Source organism: Ceratotherium simum, chromosome 8 (genome assembly GCF_057802395.1).
Source record: "Ceratotherium simum simum isolate JZ-2026a chromosome 8, ASM5780239v1, whole genome shotgun sequence".
NCBI classification, from domain to species: Eukaryota; Metazoa; Chordata; class Mammalia; order Perissodactyla; family Rhinocerotidae; genus Ceratotherium; species Ceratotherium simum.
In genome coordinates this window covers 205,180-230,045 of record NC_141907.1, presented here as the reverse complement: position 1 = coordinate 230,045, position 24,866 = coordinate 205,180, and the positions used below count along the sequence as shown (strand labels likewise).

The window sequence follows — 24,866 nt, the reverse complement described above, 5'->3', positions numbered from 1 at the left end:
GCCAGGGGGCTGGCCCCTGCTGGTATTTTCTTGAGGATTTTTGCATCAATGTTCATAAGGACTACTGGTCTCCAGTTTTCTTTTCTTGTAGTGTCTTTGTCTGGCTTTGGTATCAGGGTCATGCTGGCCTCCTAGAATGGTTAGAAAGAGTTCCCTCCTCTTCAATTTTCTGGAAAAGTTTGAGAAGGATTAGTTCTTCTTTAACTGTTCGGTAAAATTCACCAGTGAAGCCATCAGGTCCAGGGCTTTTCTTTGTTGGGAAATTTTTGATTACTGAGTCAATCTCCTTACTAGTCACAGGACTATTCGGATTTTCTAGTTCTTTGTGATTTAGTCTTGGTAGGTTTTGTGTTTCTAGATTACCTGTCAATTTCATCTAAGTTATCCAATTTGTTGGTATACAATTGTTCACAGCACTCTCTGACAATCCTTTTTATTTCTGTAGAATTAGAAGTAATGTCCCCACTTTCATTTCAGATTTTAGTAACTTGAGCTTTCTCTTTTTTTCTTAGTCCACCTAGCTAAAAGTTTGTCATTTTATTGACCTTTTTGAAGAATCACTGATTTTCTCAATTGTTTTTCTATTCTATCCTCTATTTTGTTTATCTCTGCTATAATCTTTATTATTTCCCTCCTTCTGCTAGCTTTGGGTTTAGTTTGTTCTTTTCCTAGTCTCTTAAGTTGTAAATTTGGATTGTTGATCTGAGATCTTTCTTGTTTTTAATGTAAGCATCTATAGCTATATATTTCCCCCTTAGCACTGCTTTCACTGTGTCTCATAAGTTTTGGTACACTGTGTTTTTGTTTTCATTTGTCTCTAAGTATTTTCTAATTTCTTTTTGATTTCTTCTTTGATCCATTGGTTGTTTAAAAATGTGCTGTCTACAGGCTGAGTGAAAGGATGGAAGACAATACTCCAAGCTAATGGCAAACAAAGAAAGCAGGTGTTGCCATACTCATATCAGACAAAGTAGATTTCAAGATAAAACAGGTTGAGAAAGACAAAGGGAAATATATAACGATAAAAGGGACACTCCATCAAGAAGACATATCACTTATAAATATATATGCACCCAACATAGGAGCACCAATGTACATAAAGCAACTATTAACAAACCTAAAAGGAGAAATCAACAACAACACAATAATAGTAGGGGATCTTAACACCCCACTTACAACAATGGATAGATCATCCAGACAAAAGGTCAATAAAGAAATAGTAGACTTAAATGAAAAACTGGACAAGATGGACTTAGTAGACATATACAGAGCACTCCATCCAAAAACAGCTGACTACACATTCTTCTCAAGTGCACATGGAACATTCTCTAGGATAGACCATATGTTGGGAAACAAAGCAAGCCTCAATAAATTTAAGAAGATTGAAATCATAACAAGCATCTTTTCAGACCATAAGGCTATGAAACTGGAAATGAACCATGAAAAAAAAACTGGGAAAGTGACAAAAATGTGGAGATTAGACAACATGCTACTGAACAACCAATGGATCATTGATGAAATTAAAGGAGAAATCAAAAACTATCTGGAAACAGGGCCGGCCCTGTGGCTTGGTGGTTAAGTGCGCGCACTGCGATGCTGGTGGCCCGGGTTCGGATCCCGGGTGCGCATCGAGGCACCACTTCTCCGTTCATCCTGAGGCCGAGTCCCACGTGCAGCAACTAGAAGGATGTGCAGCTACGACACACAACTATCCACTGGGGCTTTGGGGGGAAAAAATAAAATAAATAAAATCTTTAAAAAAAAAAAAAAAAAAAAAACTATCTGGAAACAAACGAAAACGATAACACGCCATATCAAACCATATGGGATGCAGCAAAAGCGGTCCTGAGAGCGAAACTCATAGCGATACAAGCCCACCTTAACAAACAAGAAAAAGCCCTAATAGGCAACCTTAAATTACACCTAACAGAACTAGAAAAAGAACAACAAACAGAGCCCAAAGCCAGCAGAAGGAGAGAAATAATAAAAATCAGAGCAGAAATAAATGAAATTGAGACCAAAAAAACAGCAGAAAGGATTAATGAAACAAAGAGTTGGTTCTTCGAGAAGATAACAAAATCGACAAACCCTTAGCCAGGCTTACTAAGAAAAAAAGAGAAAAGGCTCAAGTAAATAAAATTAGAAATGAAAGAGGAGAAATTACAACGGATACCACGGAAATACAGAGGATTATAAGAGAATACTATGAGAAATTATATGCCAACAAATTGGACAATCTAGAAGAAATGGATAAATTCTTAGACTTATACAACCTCCCAAAATTGAACCAAAAAGAAATGGAGAATCTGAATAGACCAATAACAAGTAAAGAGATTGAAATAGTAATCAAAAACCTCCCAAAAAATAAAAGTCCAGGACCAGATGGCTTCTCCAGTGAATTTTACCAAACATTCAAAGAAGATTTAATACCCATCCTTCTCAAACTATTCCAGAAAATAGAGGAAGATGGAACACTTCCTAAATCATTCTATGAGGCCAAAATCACCCTGATACCAAAACCAGACAAAGACAATACAAAGAAAGAAAATTACAGGCCAATATCGCTGATGAACATTGATGCAAAAATCCTCAACAAAATATTAGCAAACCGAATACAACAATACATTAAAAAGATCATACACCATGATCAAGTGGGATTAATACCAGGGACGCAGGGATGGTTCAACATCCGCAAATCAATCAACGTGATACATCACATCAACAAAACAAAGAATAAAAACCACATGATCATCTCAATAGACGCAGAGAAGGCATTTGACAAGATACAACATCCATTTATGATAAAAACTCTCAATAAAATGGGAATAGAAGGAAAATACCTCAACATAATAAAGGCCATATATGACAAACCCACAGCCAACATCATACTCAACGGGGAAAGACTGAAAGCCATTCCTCTGAGAACAGGAACGAAGCAGGGCTGCCCACTCTCACCACTCCTGTTCAACATAGTACTGGAGGTTTTGGCCAGAGCAATTAGGCAAGAAAAAGGAATAAAAGGAATCCAAATAGGTAACGAAGAAGTGAAACTCTCACTATTTGCAGATGACATGATTGTATATATAGAAAACCCTAAAGAATCTGTTGGAAAACTATTAGAAACAATCAACAACTACAGCAAAGTTGCAGGGTACAAAATCAATCTACAAAAATCAGTTGCATTTCTGTATGCTAATAATGAACTAACAGAAAGAGAGCTCAAAAGATAATACCATTTACAATTGCATCAAAAAGAATAAAATACCTAGGAATAAATCTTACCAAGGAGGTGAAGGACCTATACAATGAGAACTACAAGACATTATTGAAAGAAATCCATGATGACATAAAGAAATGGAAAGATATCCCATGCACGTGGATTGGAAGAATAAACATAGTTAAAATGTCTATATTACCTAAAGCAATCTACAGATTCAATGCAATCCCAATTAGAATCCCAATGACATTCTTCACAGAAATAGAAAAAAGAATACTAAAATTTATATGGGGCAACAAAAGACCCCGAATAGCTAAAGAAATCCTAAGAAAAAAGAACAAAGCAGGAGGCATCACAATCCCTGACTTCAAAACATACTACAAAGCAATAGTAATCAAAACAGCATGGTACTGGTACAAAAACAGACACACAGATCAATGGAACAGAATTGAAAGCCCAGAAATAAAACCACACATATACGGACAGCTAATTTTCGACAAAGGTGCTAAGAACATGCAATGGAGAAAGGAAAGTCTCTTCAATAAATGGTGTTGGGAAAACTGGACAGCCACACGCAAAAGAATGAAAGTGGACCATGTGCTATCGCCATTCACAAAAATCAACTCAAAATGGATCAAAGACCTGAAGGTGAGACCTGAAACTATAAAACTCATAGAAGAAAATATAGGCAACACACTATTTGACATTGGTTTTAAAGGAATCTTTTCGGATGACATGCCTACCCAGACTAGGGAAACTAAAGAAAAAATAAACAAGTGGGACTTTATCAGATTAAAGAGCTTTTATAAGACTAATGAAACCAGAATCAAGATGAACAGACAACCAACCAGCTGGGAGAGAATATTTGCAAAACATACATCTGACAAGGGGTTGATTTCCATAATATATAAAGAACTCACACAACTGAACAACAAAAAAACAAACAACCCGATCAAAAAATGGGCAGAGGAAATGAACAGACACTTCTCCAAGGAAGATATACAGATGGCCAATAGGCACATGAAAAGATGCTCAACATCACTAATCATCAGGGAAATGCAAATCAAAACAACACTAAGATATCACCTCACACCCGTTAGAATGGCTATAATCACCAAGACAAAAATCAACAAATGTTGGAGAGGATGTGGAGAAACAGGAACCCTCATACACAGCTGGAGAAACAGGAACCCTCATACACAGCTGGTGGGAATGCAAATTGGTGCAGCCTCTATGGAAAACGGTATGGAGATTCCTCAAAGAATTAAAAATAGAGATGCCCTATGATCCAGCCATCCCACTACTGGGAATCTATCCAACGAACCTGAAATCAACAATCCAAAGAGGCTTATGCACCCCTATGTTCACTGCAGCATTATTCACCATAGCCAAGAAGTGGAAGCAACCTAAGTGTCCCTTGACTGACGACTGGATTAGGAAAATGTGGTATATATATACAATGGAATACTACTCAGCCATAAAAAAAGACAAAATTGTCCCATTTGCAACAACGTGGATGGACCTGGAGCGTATTATGTTAAGTGAAATAAGCCAGAAAGAGAAAGACAAACACTGTATGATCTCACTCATATGTGGAATATAAACCAACACATGGACAGAGAAAACTGGACTGTGGTTACCAGGGGCAATGGGGGTGGGGGGTGGGCACAAGGGGTGAAGGGAGTCATATATATGGTGATGGACAAACAAAAATGTACAACCCAAAATTTCACAATGTTAGAAACCATTAAAACATCAATTAAAAAAAAAAAAAAAAAGTGCTGTCTAGGGCCAGCCCTGTGGCCTAGTGGTTGAGTTCAGCGAGCTCTGCTTCAGCGGCCCGGGTTCTGGGGTTTGGATCCTGGGCGTGGACCTACACCACTCGTCTGCTGTGCTGTGGTGGCGACCCACATGCAAAATAGAGGAAGACTGGCACAGATGTTAGCTCAGGGCAAAAAAAATGTGTTGTCTAATTTCCACAATTTTGTAAATTTTCCAGTTTTCCTTTTGTTATTCATTTCTAACTTTATGTCATTGTGGTCAGAGAAGATACTTTGTATGACATCTATCTTTTGAGACAATGTGTCTGAACTTCTCTTATAAGGACTGTTGTCACTGGATTTAGGGCCCACCTGGATAATCCAGGATGATCTCTTCATCTCAAGATTCTTTTTTTTTTTTTTTGTGAGGAAGATTAGCCCTGAGCTGACATCTGTTGCCAATTCTCCTCTTTTTGCTGAGGAAGATTGGCCCTGGGCTAACATCTGTGCCCATCTTCCTCTACTTTATATGGGACGCCGCCACAGCACGGCTTGACAAGTGATGTGTGGGTCCGCACCCAGGATCCAAACCTGCGAACCCCAGGCTGCGGAAGCAGAGCCCGCGAACTTAACTGCTACGCCACCAGGCTGGCCCCAAGATTCTTTTTTTTAATAATTTTTTTTTTTTGGTGAGGAAGATTGTTGTTGAGCTAACATCTGTGCCCATCTTCTTCTATTTTTAATGTGTGGGATACTGCCACAGCATGGCTTGATAAGTGGTGTGCAGGTCCATGCCTGGGATCCGAACCCACAAACCCCAGGCCGCCACAGCTTAGTGTTTGAACTTAACCACTATGCCACCAGGCCAGCCCTCAAGATTCTTAACACATTTGCAAAAACATTTTTTCAAATAAAGTCACATCCACATGTTTTGGGAGTTAGGAAATGGACATATCTTTTCATGAAGTCACCATTCAGCCTACTACAGTCTGCCTCTGGCTTCTCAAAATCTACAGCCATCCCACATGCAAAACACATTCACCCGATCTCAACATCCCCAAGAATCTCAATCCATTCCAGCATCAACTCCAAATTCCAAAATCTCATCAGCTCCAAAGTTGCTGATCTTATCTTCCAAATCATATGAATCAGGTCTGGGTGAGACTCTGGGTATGATCCATCCTGGGGCAAAATTCCTCTCTAGCTGGACCTGTGAAACTAGAAAACATGTTATCTGCTCCCAAAACACAAGGGTGGGACAGGCACAGGACAGATATTCCTACTCCAAAAGGGACATATATTAGACATAAAGGGGTCACTGGTCTCAAGCAAGTTTGAAATCCAGCAGGGAAAATTCCATGATGTTTCAAGACCTGAGAATACACCAATGGGGGTGGAGGTTCTGCCCCGAGCCCATGATGGCCTCACTCTCTGGGCCCGAGGCTCTGCCCTTGGAATCTTTCTTCCTTTTTCTTCAAGGGTAGCTCATATTTGTAGCCAAGTAGCTCTATCAGCCTATTTCCTGCACGTAGAATTTTGGAAGGCTGACAGTCTTCTCTCATTTCTTCCTGTCTCTGTCCCTTTCAGTCCGAGCTGGTTATGTTTCTGCTGATATAATATTCTCAAAAGCTTTGTGGGTCTCCCATGTATGTCATGAATCCAGGCCATTAGACACGAATATTCTCTACAGATCTTTCCTGGATAACTCCTCTCCATTCCCGGGTTCTGTGAGATGGCTGAGCCAGCATGAATCACACAACTAATCTCTTCAGCAAAGGTTGTCCAGCCACTCCTCTAGCCTTCTCTCCAGAGTGTGCTTCCCCAACAGTAAAACTCCTAACTTTACTGTCTTTTTGCAATCTGAACAGGCTGTGAATTTTTCAAGTCATCAAGTCGTGGTTCCTTTTTGCTCAGCAGTTCCTGCCTGGATTCACCTCTCTCCTTCCATGTTTTATTATAAGCAACAAGAAGAAACGAGACCACCCCTTCAACACTTTGCTTGGAAATCTCAGCTAAACATCCAAGTTCATCACTTCCAAGTTCTGCTTTCCACACAAGTGTAGAACACAATGCAGCCATGTTTTCTCCCACTGTGTAACAAGGATCACTTTTCTTCCTGTTTCCAAGACTATGCTCCTCTTTTCCATCTGAGTTTTCATCAGAAGTGTTTTTAATCTTCCTATTTTTACCAACATTCTGTTTGTGGTGATATGTACCCTCTAAGATGACAGAAGCTTTCTCCACTGTGTTCCTCAGTTCCTTCTGGGCTATCATCAGAATCATCTTCAATGACCATGTTTCTACCAACAGTGTCTTCAAGTCGTTTTTAAAATCTAGGCTTTTCTATTGTGTTCCTCAAAATTCTTCCAACCTCTCCCTAATATCCAATTCCAAAGCCATTTCCACATTTTTAGGTATTTGTCAACAGCAGCACTTCACTTCCTGGTACCAAAAAGTGTTTAGGTTTCCTGTGGCAGTTGAGATAAAGTACCACAAACTTGGTGGCTTAAAACAACAGGAATTTACTTTCTCACAGATCTGGAGGCTAGAAGTCTGACATCAAGGTGTTGGCAGGGCTGCCTTCCCTGTGGAGGCTCTAGGGGAGGATCCTTCCTGCCTCTTCCAGCTTCTGGGGGCTCCAGGCGTTCCTTGGCTTGTGGCTGCATCACTCTAATCTCTGTCTCTGTCCTCACATCACCTTCTCCTCTGTGTGTCTCCAATTTCCCTCTGCTACACTCTTGTAAGGATACTTGTCATTGGATTTAGGGTCTACCCAGACAACCCAGGATTATTTCATCTCAAGATCCTGAACTTAATTACATCTGAAAAGATTCTTTTTCCAAAACAGGTCATATTTACAGGTTCTGGGGGTTAGGATGTGGACGTATCTTTTGGGGGGCAACTGTTCACCCCACTACTCTCTCTAAAACAAATCTGAAGTCCACCTACTTCTCTCCATCCTCACTGACCACCCCAGTCCACCTCTCCTGGGACTCCTGCCACAAACACCCCCAGCTGGCCTTCCCTACTTTCCATTTCTGCACCCCAACAATTCATTTTCCTCACAGCCTGAGGACTATTTTAAAACTATATACTCAGATCACGTATCCCCCGTTTAAGGCCCCCCAGTGCCATCTCTTTACATTCATGTATGCGCAGCTGGCCCCTACTGACAACTCACATTTTAGTGTAAGTGGTGACACTTACGTGGAGGTGTCTTAAGTGGAGGGCTCCCCAGTGACTCCTAAGCTAAAGTGTTTACTCAACCCTCCGTCCACCAACCCCACTGTGCACCACGGGCCACCAGGTTTTCTCTTATTCTCAGCATTTATTACAACTTGAAAGTATTTTGTCTATCTACCTATCTGTCTATTCATCCCCCATCTACCCATCCATCCATCCGTTTGTGAAACTAAACAAGAGAAAATCTTTAACATATTATAAACAATCCCATTACCCTCCTCCTCAGTACTCTCTCTTCTATCAGCAGCAGTCCCCACGTTCATGGTCTCTGGGCCTTCCACTATCCTCACTGCTATATCCTATCAAACTATCTGGAGACAGACAAGACAAATTGAGATTTTTTCCCCCTGATTTAAAATCTTAAAACAAAGTTGTTAAAAAAAAAAAAAGAACTTTGGAAGTATCACTTTTACAAATAAGAAGCGACTTGTTACAGTTTCTATTTATGGTGTACCAATTACCTCGTTGAAGGACGAAAGGTTGAGTTTTTTGGCGATGAACTTCTTTAGATGCAGGACCGTGGCTTGGGCTGAGCAGCGGATCCATTTCCGTTTCAAGCCCCGCAGTTTGCTGCTATTGCATTCCAGACAGATGCTCACCTGTAAAAGAAAGCACACACAGCCAGGCAGGCCTTGTCACGAGGGATGCTACTTGCTCTTCTTGGGAGGCTTTCTTAGGTATCTACTAATCCCATCTAAAAATGCTGACTCTTTTGAAATCAGAAATCTGTTTTGACCCCAACACTGCAGAAAAAGAATTTTACTTCAATCATTTTACACACATTATCTTAAAATCTGTTTATTATTTGCCATTTTGTGAAATATAAGCTAACACTGTTAATTCTGTCTTATTAACGTAGTACTTTAAAGTAAACCCGAGGATTATTTATCCATTTTAGGCGCTGTACTGGTCTCTGAGTTAACCTGATAAAGACTGGAACCCTGTTCTGAAAGCTTCTGCCAGCGGTTCCCCCACAGGCTGTGCTGAGCGCTCTGCCAGCATGAGTAGGAAAGACACACAGCAAAGACCACGGTGGGCGCCAACGATTCTGCATGAATGCATCAAGGAAGGTTTTAGGAAGGAAGTACTATTATGCTTGGCCTTGAAAGAAGAGAGCAAACTCACTAGAGAAGAACAGTTCTCTGCGCAGAGGAAAACCATGAGCAAAAGCACAAAGTCTAAAAGTTCACAGTTACCTTTTGGATGATCATCAGTTCTGTGGGGTTTGAGTGCGTGGTGTGTGATAAGGAACCATAAGATAACACTCCAAGTAAAAGTGATTCTAGGATCATGGGGTGCCCGGTAGACACAAACGTGAACCTGCCAAGGACAGACAACCCCAGGCCATGCAGGACTGCCGAGAGAGCCCCACAAGCAAATAGTTCTCCAGGAGCAGCCACAAAAATGGCACAATCAGACCCCAAAATCAGACATGGGAATTAAAGGAATTAATGAAATACGTATGTCTGAAATTACTAGAGATACAAAAGAAGGTAATTAAAGATGTAACACACTCACTGAAACCAAAATAAAATAAAAACACACTCACTGAAACCAAAGCTCAATGGGTGGTTGAGCCACAGATCAGCCTTAGCTGAAGACAGATCACTTTTCTCAAAGACCGATTTGAGGAAATTACTCAGAAGTGTATGAGCAAGGATATCAACTAAAACACAAAACAAAGGAAGGTAAGAGGCATGGAGACAGACTCTAACAAACGCGTCACAAGAGTTCCAGAGGAAAGCAGAGAACCAACGAAAGGCAAGGTGATGAAAGACATCAATCCTCACAGTCAGGAAGCAAATGAGTCCAAAATAAAAGAAATTAAAGGAAATCTACACCTAGACAGAGCCGGCAACACCTCAGAACACAGCAGGCAAGGCCCTGAGAGCAGCAGGAGGAAGCTCTTCAGACGTGGCCACTGAGCAGGGAAAGCAACCTTCCCCAGGTGGAAACAGAAAATAGGTAGCTCAAGGATCATTCAAGAGTGAAAATGAAACAAAGCTATTTACAAACAAAAACAGGAAATAACTAGGAGAGGCTGTAGTTCAGGAAGAGACGTGAACCTGGGAGGAAGATGTGAGACGTGGGAGGAGAGGTGAGCCCGGAGGTGGGGTCCTGAGCCAGGTGCAGCGGCTGGCTGGTCTGGGTTGGAAGACGAGGAGGACCGAGTGGCTGACTCTAAGCAGCAGGGCAACCCCAGGCCAAGCAAGCAAGGCTCCAGCGTCGTTTAGGAGTGAGGAAGAGACTCAGATAAACTTCGAAATTTTTAAAAATGTCAATATTCATTTTAGAATTTCATAACCACTAAAATAATAAAAGTAGTTCATATAACTTGCCAATTCGTTGCCAAATGCAGGCAAAAAAAGAGATTAAAGAAGACTTACTAATTCAATACAAGGCAAGAAGGAGGAGCATAAAAATACAAACGGGAAGCACAAAGAAATAAATTTGAAATAAATTTACCAGTGATTGCTGTGAACGTAAAATAACTTGTCAGTTAAAGGCATTTTCTGATTTGATTTTTTTAAAAACTCAGGTCTATGCTATAAAAAGTGTCACATTTAAGATAGATATTTGAAAAACTGAAATAACAGGCAAATATTAACCAAAAGAAAGCTGACATAGCCATATTAATGTTAGATAAAGCAGACTTGAAGAAGGAAAGCTTAAGAAAAAATTCCCTAAGGATGGGAAACCTTTCTCAACTTGCACCTAGTAACAAACTTAAGTTGACAGACCGATGAGAAATGGTGCAGTCCACGCCAGGGGGAGGACTCTACTCTGCCCTTGAGAGCTGCACGCCTTCTCAGGCACATGCACTCTCGAGCGTCTGTGTCCAGGCCCAGGCCTCACGCAGACCCGTCTCTACCACCACAGTCAATCAAGTCAGAAATCACCAGCAAAAGGAGACACTAAACCTGCCACCACCGGGTGTGGTGTGTGCGAGGGTCGGCACTGCAGACCAGCTAGAGATGGCCCGCGTGCCCACCAAGAGGCTGCTGACCAACAGATAAGGCACAGACACCCCAACAAAGGAGCATGGAGGCCTGTGTGTCCCAACACGGAAAACTGCAGACTGAAGGCGACAGCCAAAGAGAGACGGAGATTAAACAGGAGAGGTGGAGGGTGGATCCAGGAGTTCCAGAAGGCAACAGCCAGAGAGAAAAGGAAGTTTCCGGGAATAGAAGGAAGTCCAGGGTCCTCAGGACAGAAGGTGGAACCCAAATGACAACAAGAATAATGGAAGAGATGGATTCCTGGAAATCTCTGAACTCCCAGCATAAAGAGAAATCCTACAAAGTTCCAAAATGGGGGAAAAGCACCACTCACTTCCAGAGGAAAGGAAGTGGGTCTGCACAGGGAATTACTGGAAATGGGGAAATGCAGGCCTGGTCAGGACTGCTGGCTTAGAGCACTGTGAGAGTGATGGATCATGTCTGCATCTCTCAGCAGGTTACTGAACTTGTCTGCCTCAGGAGAAAACGGGCCTGAGCCCAATCGTCCTGGGAAGCCTGTTCCTCAGGCGGGTCTTGGGCGGCGGCCACGCCCACCAGGCAGTGCTGGGGAGCCGGGTCAGGGGAACGCAGAGGCTGCTCAGGCAGATGGGAGCAGAGGTGGTCACATGCACGGCCTGCTGAGTCAGATGCTGTTTTGAGACGCAGCCCCTCCAAATTCCCTGTTGAACAAAAACCAGAGCTGCAGCCCAGTCATGGTTCTCATGAGCATCAGGTGTCAGCGTCCAGACACAAGAGAGCATCCAGACACAAGAGGGTGTCCAGTCAGGAGACGGCGTGCAGATGGGAGAGGGCGTGCAGATAGGAGAGCATGTCCAGTCGGGAGACAGCGCACAGACGGGAGAGGGCGTCCAGTCAGGAGATGGCATGCGGATGGGAGCACGAGGCCAGGAGCAGCCTGGGGGTTGGGTGGCTTATACTTCTCTCACCCGTTTTTCTTTTTTTAATGCTTAGTGTTAAAAGTACACAATTCAATCAGTTCGCCTGAGTGACTTAGGAAGGCTTGTGTTAAAAGTTATGAGGAAAAGGTATTTTGAATTTAGAATTCTATACCCAGCCAAAGTATCATCCAAGTGTGGGGAATGAAGACTATCCCGACGTGCAAAAACTCGGAAGTTCACTATGCACACGCCCCTCTTCAGTGATGGAGGAGGCCCCCAGAGAAGCAGACTCCATGGAGAGGAAGACAGGATAAAGGCAACAGTATGTGCAGAAGCCCACAAAAACCTTTACATCTTTTGTCAAATCTAAACAATTGTTAATATTGTGTCAAAACTCTAAGAAAAACATTAGGCGATAATTCTGAGAATAAAAGTAGTGTAAAATAAAATTAAAAACTACCAAGAATGATTGGGAGCAAACTTTAGATGACCTGAACAAATTGTGGAAGGCGGGTAGTGATTGGGGAGGGGAATCAGAAAAACACATAATAGAAGTTTTGTCTTGTTCTGAGAAGCTACAGATACTGATTAATTCTACAAATTGACACCAAATGCAGATTTAGACATGTTTGAAAATTTAAGGGCAACTACTAGAGGAACAGAGAGAGAGAAACATTCCCAAACCTCCAGAGGAGAAAAAGAAAAGGAAGAGCAAGCCACGATGGGAAGGTCTGAAGAGGGCGGAGGACGCGCACCATGGCATGCCGGCCAGGGCCCAGCCCCGGACACCAGCACCCGCATGTGCGTCAAGGCCTCACGACGCAGCCAGAGAGCCGGCAAACATCACCTTCAATGCATCCAACAGAAAGGAGACCACGCACAGGGGCTGAGGCCGCAAGCGAAGGGGTCAGAGAAAAGGCTTTCAGAAAACTGAACACTCGATCCACTAAAACCAAAAATCGGCTCTTTTGGAAGCAACCAACCAAATAGACAAATCTTGGGCATATTTGGGATAAGAAAGAAACGGCAAAAATTAGTAACAACAAACACTGGGAATTCAAAACCGACAAAAGAGAGACTGAGCTAGAGGAGAACACGGCGCACAACTTCACTTGATGCTCAGCCTCGTGCCTGGAGGGGCCCGGCCAGCAGCACTGACCCCGAATCCATGTCGCGACGAATTCACGTCGCAACCAGATCCCAGTCCTCCAAGGTGGAGGACTGGTCTAAGCACGTGCACTAATAAGAGGTATTGCAGGAGGACTCCATCACTCAGCTGAGTTAAAACCCCGGGAAGGGGAAGAAGGGTGCCCTTCCCCTACTCCATCCGTAGCTCCAACGACCTGAAACGCATCAGGCCACAGCCTGCATTTCCACAAAGACATGGTTCTATTTCTGCAATGCTTATGGGAATTTTTGTAACAATACAGAAGTTTATAAACTGGAAAATTAAGATTCCGTTACTCTATTCTTGTACCCACATCATTTTAATTGTGTCTTTAATAAATGTATGTACACATGAATATGTATGTATATTTGTGTGTATATTTTGTTTACTAGATATGAACATATCAGAATATATATAAAAATACATATGTGTGCGTATACTATACATTTATCATATATATTCTGATATGGCCGACACCCCTTGTTTTCATGGCTATTCTTAAGCTTTTCCTCTTCCAGATGAGATTCAGAAGCAGCTGGTTAAATTCCATAATAAATGGTTAAAATCACAGCTACTGAGGTTAATTTGGGGAGAACTGACATCTTAACGTCAATCTTCCCATCCAGGAATATCCAACTATGGAGATGTTTCTCTTACACTCTTCCATAAGGTTTGTGTGTCTTCACTGAGGCCTCACACCTTTCTTGTTAGGCTATTTTAAAGTTTTTATTGTTATGTGAATAAAGTCTCCCCCTCATACCTACTGATTATTATATATTGATCTTATCTTAACAAGCAACAATAAGCCCTATCAGTCTCCCAGTTGGTTGTCTTAGGTTTATGTCAGACAATGGTATGATCTGAGAACAACGGCATTTTGTCTTACACACGCATCTCATTTCTTCTGTCTCCCTCCTGCGTGGCTAGGAACTTGAGAATCACGCCAAGCACCAGTGATCATGGGCATCTGTTTCTGACGTTAATGAGACGACTGTTTCATCAATAAAGTATAATGACTGTCACAGCTTTCAAGTTAAGATACTACATTAGAAAGTTTATAGACACGGATGTGGGATTTTATAAATTCTTTTACAGCATCTCTCGAGCATTTAGTTTTTCTTTTTCAATCTGCTAATGTAGTAACCGATGCAGGAATAGATTCCTTGATGTGACATTTTCACTATTAACACGCAACTGGACTCCACTTTCTTCTATGTAACAGGGGCCTGTGCACAGAAAGTGCCTGGGCCAAACCACGCAGTGACACCAGGGGGCGGCTAACACCCCCAGGCGTGTGCAGGGGGAGCGCTCATTTTCTTATATTTAAAATGTTTTACAGTGAGCGTATATTACTTTGGTAATTAAAAAAAGAAAGAAAAATATAAAGTAAGGAGCTGGGAGGAGACATGAGCAAGCATGTTGACATTTCAACATCTCTACTCCCTCTCAGCCTCTTTCTTTTTTCTTTTTTGTGAGGAAGATCAGCCCTGAGCTAACATCTGTTGTCAATCTTCCTCTTTTTGCTGAGGAAGACTGGCCCTGGGCTCACATCCGTGCCCATTCTTCTCCACTTTATATGGGACGCTGCCACAGCATGGCTTGATAAGTGGTGTGTAGGTCCGTGCTCTGGATCTGAACGTACAAATCCCAGGCCGCCCAAGAGGAGTGTGTGAACTTAACCACTATGCCACTGGGCCGGCCCCAGCCTTTTTCTTTTTTAAACAAGAAAACATTCAGTGGGGAAGTTTCCAGTGCATCTGTTTTTTGTTACAGTTTTAGGAAACATACTGCAGCACACAAGCACTGAAACAAACAATTCTTTCACGTTCACAGAAATGAAACATCATCTACCTGCTCGTCGCTTCTGTGATAGTCATTGTCCTCCTCCTGCTTCTCTTCTGCAGTTTCTTTGTTCGAACTGTCATCTGCTTTGGTTTCACCTTTTCGCAAAAACAGATAATGTATTATGAAATCTAAAATGTTAAACCATTATTTTTTTAACTTACAGTATACTCAAAACGCTATAAAAAATTCAGTGTAATACGACAGTTTGCACCATAGAGCGTGTATGAGTCAGAGGAGAGCTGGTTTACAGATTGTCTGTTAGAACGCATGCTCCTTAAAGTGAGGCAGCCCCAGGAGGCGGGGTTGGCCGCACGTGGGCCTGCAGGTGTGCGCAGGGCACAGAGCAGCTCCCCGCCCCAGTACTACGCAAGGCTGACACCTCCCTGACCCGCTCAGTCTCACGTGACTCCTCTAACTGTTACTGTTCCAACACCACTCTCAAAATTAAGACTCCACTTCAGGTAAAACGGCTGGGACAAGACTCCTGGATCCCCAAACACGCTCCTAACCGCTGCCCTGGGGCCCCATGATGCAAGCAGAGCCTGCAGTGCTCTGCCCTTCCCGGTGACAGCCGGAGCCTCGTCTTATCCTCAAATCGTTAGAAATGCACAGGCGCCTAAAATTTCTTAGGAATTGTGCGTTCCACTAGAAGAATACCATGGCATCGAAGATTTGAATGATTTGTTAGGATATGTACAGATTTTAAAATATCATTAATTTTACATCAAAGACAAAATGTTATTTTGCCATTCTACAATAAAACAAACAAAACTGAAGCAAAGAGTCTTAGGAAGCCCATCTTCCACATTTCCCATCGTCCCACCACACCCCACCTCCAGGCACTTTCTGGGACCCCCTTGTGCATCCCCTCGCTCCACCCCCGCCGCGCCGCGTGATCCCTCTGTCTGTGACACTGTTTCTCAGTGCCATCCCACGTTCCCATCAGCAACAGCAGTGACAGAATCCTGGCGTCCTAACAACCGTCTCATACTCCCATGACAAAATTTTGTTACTCTATGACATAAACCGCCTGAGGGAGGGTGAGAAGACCAGAGAGCTCTTTAGGAAAAGGCCTAAAAAATAAAATCCCCTCAATTTCTCAACAAACACACAGAAGCCTACTCACCATTCCGATGGGAATCTAAGTGTTGTTTTGCAGAACAAGTCTCCCCCTTGATGTCTCCAGGCACTTCCATGCCTAATTTGTGGTAGAATTCCCTCTGTTTTCTCATTTCCGCTATTAAAAATTAATATATAATCTTTAATCTTAGGTAGGCAAAGAATTATATTAAAATTCTGTTCAAAAATATCACATGAAGAGATCACAGACGGGGGTTACAAAGTTTTGAAGGCTGCTGTGAACGAGAAGGTAACCACTGGGATTGTAACTCCTGCAATCCTGGAGCGGCTGCCAGTTCCGGATGGCAGGAAGGCCCCTGGTATGGGAGCTGCGTGAGTCTCTGTACTCGCTGAGCCCACCAGGGCCCAGCACGCAGCACAGACCCCGAGCCCACGCAGGCTGTGCAGACAGGGGAGAGGTCGTCCAGCAGAGGGAAGGATGCCTCCCTGGACCTAAGCCCCTTAGCTGCCCGTGTGTCTGGACCTGAGCTGTCACGTGGCATCAGGCGAACCTTCAGGGAGACTCACCGTGGCGTCTCCCACTGACGCCAGGGCAGCACCCCGGGCACTCGGGCTTTCTGGCACCTCCCACCGTGCAGCGGCAGCTTCGTGACCAGAGGTGCTGCTGGTTCTTCTAACATCCCTTCACAGCCACACTGGACCCTCCCAGCCCAGAGATGCCAGCAGGGGACCACGAAAGAGCTCTCACTCACCTAAGGGAAGGACGACAACCCGAGGCAGCCCAAGTCCCCGAGTTCACCTCATCTTCACACCTGCAGGGTGGGCTATTCACAGCTGTGGACAGCCACCTAGGTGTGCCCAACGGCGGGTAAAGGGTACCCCCTGGTGTCTGGGGCTAGTTGTCACAGCTTGCCTGAATGCTGGGGACGAGATGGAGATGCCCACCACAGAGGAAAGGGTCCCCTCTGCACCGCTGTCTTGTCTCCTCCTCAGTACTAACGTCCGTTAAGACCCCTGCCCTGGGCAGTCAGCATGCCAGCCACCGAGCGGGTGCTGGGCCTGGGCAGAGAGAGGCCAGGAGGTCGAGGCTGGAACCTTGCACATTCCAGGGAAGGGCCAATTCCGTGACCAGGCAGCTACCAACCGACTTTCCTTGAGTCCCACCCACAGGACTCCACAGCTCACACCCAGATGAGGAAGCACTAGTCACTGCTCAGGGCCACGCAGCAGACAGTACAGGAAATTCAAACCTTAGTTGCTTAAATCAACGACCCATAAATCACTCTGTGAACGGCATCTCTGAGCAGCTGACCCAGGGACGCCCCCCAGGAGCACATCTATCCCTTCCTGGACCTACATAGACCCTCTGAAAGGCCCGATTCTGCAGGAACGAATGAACGCACACGGCAATGGCCCCAGAGGGAAAAGAGGGCTGCCTCTCAGAATTGAAGAGCTGTGCGAGGGCTGGCCCAGAGCCAGACGAAAGGCTGGAACCAAATATGGCAAAATCCAGACTAAAAGATTAGTACAGAAAATTTGTGATCAGCTTGAAAAGAAACATTTCCCTTAAAGAATCATACAAAAGCTGGCTCGGAAACCAAGGCCTGAAACACACTGCTTGACCGTGCGTGGCCATTCCTATCAGTTCTCCAGAAGGGTGGTGATCCTTAACCTGATAGCCTCACAGACTGACGCCAAAGAGGGAACTCTCACCTAACAGGTGGAAATGGTGCAGCTTCAAATACCTTGTTTCAAGTCCAATTTCTTTAATTTTCATCTATCAGAATGAAAAAGGATTGAAAATAACAACACTCAATGTCAGGTAGAGAAATGTTAACTGGGGTACCTTTTCACGAAGGTAACTTGGCTATATATATAAAAAAAGTTTAAAAACTTAACCACTGACCCAAAAATTCTGCTAGTAATCTATCCTAAGGAAATAACATGTACGTGCATAAGAAGATGTGAATCCAGATGTTCACTGAAGCCTTATTTACAACACTGAAATATCAGAAACAATTTAAATGCGAAACGTCCAACAACAGGGCCTGAGCCGATCAGAAGAGCTGACCTCCCTGCTGCACATGTGCCAGCCTCATTCTGCACCCCCAGACACTTTCAGATGAGATCAAGAGAGCCTCAGAATCCTTCTCAACACTACATTTGAGATACCACGACCATCCACTACTGACAGTTGACGTGCAAGATAAATCTAACTTATTTCCTACGTGGGATAAGAGTGTGAGTCATTTATTCAGTGGAACACTTTGCAGCCATTAAAAAAGATGATACATATCATATTTATTGACATGGAGCAAGCACCACAATATACTGCTATGCTAAAGATAGATTATGTAGCATTATAGATATAATGTGATCTCATTTTTTGTCAAAACTAAAAGTTATAATAGTGGTACGACTAGGATGCTATGAGAATTCGGTGGGGGAGAAAAGGCTTATAAAAAGTAACAGTGCACTGGGCACGGAATCCGTCCATGTCATCCACTGTACTGACAAACTGAAAAGACAGAAACCACACGATCATCACAACAGATGCAGAAGCAGCCAAAATCTGGCCTCCGTTCCTGACACACTCGCAGCACCTCCCGCACCTGATGAAGGGCACACACAGGACCCTCAGCTAACCTCATGCTCAGTGGTGGAAGACCGGCTGCTTCCCCTAGGGCCAGGAACCAGACCAGGACGTCCACCCTCACCACTGACCTAAGGTCAGGAACCAGACAGGGACGTCCACCCTTGCCACTGAGACTGAACATCATACTGAGAGCTCTAGCCCAGGGTTACAACGTTTTCTGTCAACAAACAGAGAGTAAATATTTGGGCCTTTGGAAACTAAAGGGCAAAACTGAGGTATTATATAGGAACTTACATAATAAGAGAGAAAACCAAGGTTTTTATTGATGAAATTGAAATAGATGTACATAAAACATGTCCATAAGCATGCATATCAGATGCATTTTGCCATTATTACTTTGAGCAGACTGTTATCTGTAAAACCAATTAAGAAAAATAGAAGTTTTAATTTTACCTTATTCCTTCTCGGATGCCCTTCCATTCTTTATGCAGATCCGAGTTTCTGATCTGTATCATTGTCCTTCGCTCTGAAGAACTACTTTTACCATTTCTTGAAGGCAGGTCAGTCACTGAGGAACTCCCTCAACCTTTGTTTGTCTGAGAAAGTCTTTATTGCTCCTCCGCTTCTGGAGACTTTCACAGGGCGCAGAATTCCAGGTCGGTGGGTTTTTCTCCCAACACTCGACACATTTCGCTGCCCTCTCTTCTCGCCTGCATGGTTTCTGAGGAGAAGTCGGCTGTAATTCTGATCTTCGCTCCTCTGGGGCAGGTGTTGTTTCCTCTGGCTTCTTTCAGGATTTTTTGTCTTTGATTTTCTGTCGTTTGAAAGTGATATGCTGAGGATGTAGCTTTTTTGGTATTTATCCTGCTTGGTGTTCTCTGAGCTTCCTGGCTCTGTGGCTTGGTGTCTGACATTAATTTGGGGAAATTCTCAGTCATTATTGTTTCAGATGTTTCTTCTGTTCCTTTCTCTCTTCTCCTTCTGGTGTTCCCATTATGTGTGCGTGACACCTTTTGTGGTTGTCCACAGTCCTTAGGTACTCTGTTCTGGTTTTCTCAGTCTGTTCTCCTGGATTTTTAGTTTTGGAGGTTTCCGTTGAGATGTCCTCCAGCTCAGAGGTCCTTTCCTTGGCCGTGTCCAGTCTGACGAGCCCATCAGAGGCACTCGTCATTTCTGTGACAGTGCTTCTCATCTCTAGCCTTTCCTTCTGGTTCTTTTAGGACTTCCATCTCTCTGCTCACATTGCTCCTGTGTTCTAGCATGCCGTCTGCTTTTTCCATTAGAGCCCTTAGCATAGTAATCATAGTTAAGTTCCCGGTCTGATAATTCCACACCCCTGTCTTGTCTGGTTCTGATGCTCGCTGTCTCTTCAGACTGTGTTTCTTGCCTTTTGTGTGCCTCATGATGTTTTCTTGGTAGCCAGGTAAAAGGAACTGCTGTAAGTAGGCCTTTATTATCTGGGGAGGTGTGGGGGCTGGGATGCCTTCCAGTCCTAGGATTAGGCGACTCTGATCCTACATGGACTACAGAGCCTGGCCTCTGGATGGGGAACCTCACCACTGCTCCTCAGGTCCTGCCCCCCAAGGCGGGACAGGATGTAGAGCCAATGGGAGCTGGGTCTTCCTTCCCCAGGTCAGTCAGGCTCTGAGAACACCCAGCAGGTCAGGCTCTAGTCAACTGGTTTCCCCTGAGGACAGACCTTGTTCAGAAGAACAGAGTGCTCTGGCCTACTTCAGAAGAGTGCCTCCCCCTTCCCCTGCTGGAAGCAGGAGGGGTTTTTCTCTGATATTTCCTGTGAGAACCTGGCTGGGCTCTTGCAGGTGGATCTCATAGTATTGTAGGAACCCCCGTGACTGGGTCACCCTGCAGGTTTTTTTTTTTTTTTTTTTTGGTGAGGAAGATTCACCCTGAAGTAACATCCGTTGCCAATCTTCCTCTTTTTTTTTTGCTTGAGAAAGATTAGCCCAGAGCTAACTTGTGCCCATCTTCCTCTACTTTGTATGTGGGATGCAGCCACAGCATGGCTGATGAGTGGAGTAGGTCCATGCCCGGGATCCAAACCCACAAACCCGGGCTGCCAAAGCAGAGCACACAGAACTTGAACCACTCTGCCACGGGACTGGCCCTCTGGGTCCCCTTGCTGGTTTAAACTCAGTGGTCCACATGCAGCCCCCAGCAGCCCCTTGATTACAGGTCAGGTTTTCTTGCCCTGGCTCTGGCTCCCGGGGAGGTTCCCGCCTGAGTCTCTGCTCTGGGAAGCTAGGACACCCCGTATCCGCTGTCAGTCTCTCCAATCTTGGGGGCAGTGGCTTGCCAAGTCCGTCCCTCTTCACTCCAAGAAGAGTTGCTGAGTTTTCAGTCTGTTCAGCTTTTTACTTGTTGCTGGGGCACAGTGACAACTTCCAAGCTCCTTACAGGAGGAACCAGAAACCGGAAGTCACGAAATTTAAAATACAGTAAGAACAACTGAGCATAATTTTTTGTAATACAGGCTACCAATGAGAAGGATGGACTCCTTTTGGGAGGATAACATTTGTTTAAGTGGGGTTAAAAGTTAGTGTTCCTTATCATCAAATCTGCACGGATTTCATCTTTGAAGTGTCTTTTCACACAGCAATACTGACCTCAGTCCACGAGCTCAGGACTTCATCTGAGCACATGGACCACTCAGAAGGTGAACCTGGAACTCTACTAGGTTCTTCTCTTGGTGTTTGTCTCATCACGCTGTTACACTGCAGGCTGGTCACTTCCCACTGAAGGTCAGAGGGAAGCTCCTCGACGGCACAGGTGAATGAACCTGACACATGGAAACTGCCTCTGTGCTGAGGTCCAAAAACCCTGCTGGGCTTGCAGCCAGAGCTCAGGCAGTACATCTGCTGCAAATCTGTGTGGGGATGGAGGTCTCGCTGTGCCTTTTACCTCCAACGGCATGGGACCTCTGTAAGCAGCCTGACAGTACTTGTGATTCACACAATTTTAGCTGTTGTTGAAATGACTTTATTGCATTATAAGTTTTGCATATAAGTATTGTTTTACCTCATGATATTAAGCTGAATTCATTAAGAAACATTGTCAGGTCTTTAGCAAAAGCTAATTGCCAAAGCCATTCAGTGTTTGACATAGTACCTAAAGGCGCTTCTTTTCATTCAGGAAAATTTCAATCTGCCCTTAGCTCAAAAAAATAAAAAAAAAAGCACAAAAAAACTTTACCACCACGAAGGTATCAAAATGCTGTGTGGCAGGAAGAGCCAGGGTACTCGGCATTCTTCTGACAAAGCTCATGCACCCAATGATGGTCACATCTACAGGGCAAATGAAGTCTACCGCTGGCACTACTGATTCAACAACACGCACTAGAGTCAAGTGTTTTCCGTCAAGTACCTGCTGGTGAACACACGACGAACTGTAAACACCTCACATTTTCACAAGCTTGGTTAACTTGTCCAACTAAGCATTTTCCTGATACACACAAATTTTTACCACCATTGGCTGTAACACATCCTAGCAGATTCCACTTCAGGTTGTACTGAATCAGTACTTTCTCAATTCCTTTGAAAATATTCTCGCCTACAGCTGTTCATGTAGACTGTTCACAGAGGCTCATTCTTCAGTCACTTCAAACTCACTGAACACACAACTGAGCAGCATCAGAGCCCTCGAGAGCCAGGAAACCACTCCAATCACCTGCCTTGTTGTTTAACTGACTCTGGACGTTGCTTCTAACAGACTCACCACCACACAACTGTTCTCACTGAGCCTCCTGGTCTCAACCAGGTGCATTTTCTTTGAACATATTTCTTTAGTTGCTGTAATCCACCAAGATTTAATTAACTTATCACTAGTAAATGACTGTCCTAGTTAGGTGAACAGATGAGCCAATCAGAAACTTACTTTGCTTGCAGCTTATATTCGTTTTTTATTTTTTTATTTTTATTTATTTTTATTTTTAAAGATTTATTTATTTATTTTCCCCCCAAAGCCCCAGTAGATAGTTGTATGTCATAGTTGCACAGCCTTCTAGTTGCCGTATGTGGGACGCGGCCTCAGCGTGGCCGGAGAAGCGGTGCGTCGGTGTGTGCCCGGGATCCGAACCCGGGCCGCCAGCATCAGAGAGCACGCACTTAACCGCTAAGCCACAGGGCCAGCCCCGCGTTTTTTATTTTTGTGAAGAAATTTTGCTGTGATGAAATATTCAATTTCAAATTTTCAATTCTTTCTAAATGTTGCTTTCCTTTGAGTTGGGCATATTGTGTGTTTAGTCTGGTAATGCCAACACATATTATATTCTTTTATTTTAGCATAGCTATGGTGTCACTGCATGATAAACATGATGCTTTGCCAACTAATAGTGACCCTTCAATGAGAGCAATCCACACTTTACTGTGGCTTAAAAGGGCAACATTTGAAGTCTGTGTTTCTTTCTTCCTTATCTTGACAAGACAGGTATGTACTGGTAATAAAAAAAGCCCCGACACAGTGATATGCACGGCTCTGGAAGTTATAACTGCCAAGTTACTACTGTCACTGAGATCTGTGGTGTGCTGAGCAGCAGTGTGAAGCAACCAGAGTCCCCATGCAGTCTGTCGCAACGCTCGACTCTGCCACTGTAGTGTGAAAACAAAAGAGTGCGTGCCTCACTCCAATAAAACTATTTATGGATGATGAAATCTCAATTCATATAATTTTCACGTCACAAAATACTATTTTTCTTTTTATTTTCTTTCAACTACTTAAAAATGTACAAAACACTCTTGGCTCACGAGCCACACAGACAGGCAGTGGGCCAGATCTGGACTGTGGCTGTTGTCTGCCGACTCCTGCTCTAGCCAGTGCAAAGAGGCAAGAGAAAGAAATGAAAATGCGGATGCCTTGGCCCAGCGATTCTACTTCCAGAGTAAAGACAAGAGATGCATTCTCCCACATCCACAGAAGCATGTAGAAGGATACTCACTGCACCCCCTCCCCTTTTGTTAATGCCAAGATGAGAAACGTCTTAAGTATCCAGCAGGAGAGGGCGAGTGAACGAGCAGAATGAATTCCACGCAGCCATCACTAGGGCTGGAGCACAGCGTGATGCACCGACGAGCATCTCCACGTCACACCGGTGAGAGAGGCAAGCGTGACAGTGCGAAGGAAAAAAAGAGAGGTGGTGGCATAATAATGCAAAATAGATACTTTGATAAATTTTATAGATAAAGATGTTGCCTCTGGGGAGACAAGTTTTCAAAAATTATGACAACAAAAAGAAACAACAAACAACTGGAAAACTAATTTTTCACCAAAAAGGTCTCATCTATAAGGGAAGAGAAAAACAGTCAGCCAGTAACCTGCTGGATCCAGAGAGACACTGATTTTTCTTTTCCAAATTACTTGAGAGGACGGAAGTGGGGTCAGGAAGGAGGGGTCGTGGTCATCCTCTAGGAAACACGCCCGCACCCCCAGGTTGCGGCTGGCTCACCACACATATCATGGTGGAACGTGCTCTCGGTTATTTGAAGGACCAGGTAGAGGCCCCCGTTCTGAGAAATAAGCTTTACAACATTATCACAACAAGGAAAACCAAAGAAACTGCATCAAGAACACAGTCATGCTGTTAAGGATTTCAAACTTACAATGACCTTGTAAAGAGCAACAAACGACTGAAAGTCTGAGAAACAGAAACGAAGTGTTTGCCTCGACAGAAAAGATGCCAGCCTACGGGCAGAGCTCGGCTGCCTTGGGGTGAGAGTGTGAACCTGGAGATCTCCCCATTTCTTCCACGTTAGGTTGGAGCCAACGGACACCACGCTGGCTTGTCGTCAAGGTGAACTGACAACATGTGCTCTCCTGCTGCACAGGACACCCAACTTGTCCAGGAGGATCTTCACACGGGCACCACCTTCTTCATAAACCAGAGCTCCACTAAAAATGTGTCAGGGAGCACCTGCATGCTGACTGTTGGCCTTGAGACACCTCTGCACCCGAGGGAAACCTGGGCTCTGCGGGGAAGTGGCCAGTGCTGCATGGGGGCCGGGTCGACAAGACGAGCCCAGACCCCGCCCGAACTGGAAAGCAAGGCC

At 44.1% G+C, this 24,866-nt stretch overlaps 1 protein-coding gene across 3 annotated transcripts in view; it reads right to left on the bottom strand.

Moving 5' to 3' along the window:
* PCGF3 (polycomb group ring finger 3) overlaps nt 1-24,866 on the bottom strand; it is a 68,472-nt gene that overhangs the window by 9,978 nt on the left and 33,628 nt on the right. For all 3 annotated transcript variants that reach the window (XM_014788803.2, XM_087434757.1, XM_087434756.1), the window contains 3 exons: nt 16,258-16,368; nt 15,138-15,226; nt 8,682-8,819 (listed from right to left, as the gene is read on the bottom strand). In XM_014788803.2, coding sequence (XP_014644289.1) covers nt 8,682-8,819; nt 15,138-15,226; nt 16,258-16,368 — 338 coding nt within the window. The remainder of the gene's footprint in view (nt 1-8,681; nt 8,820-15,137; nt 15,227-16,257; nt 16,369-24,866) is intronic.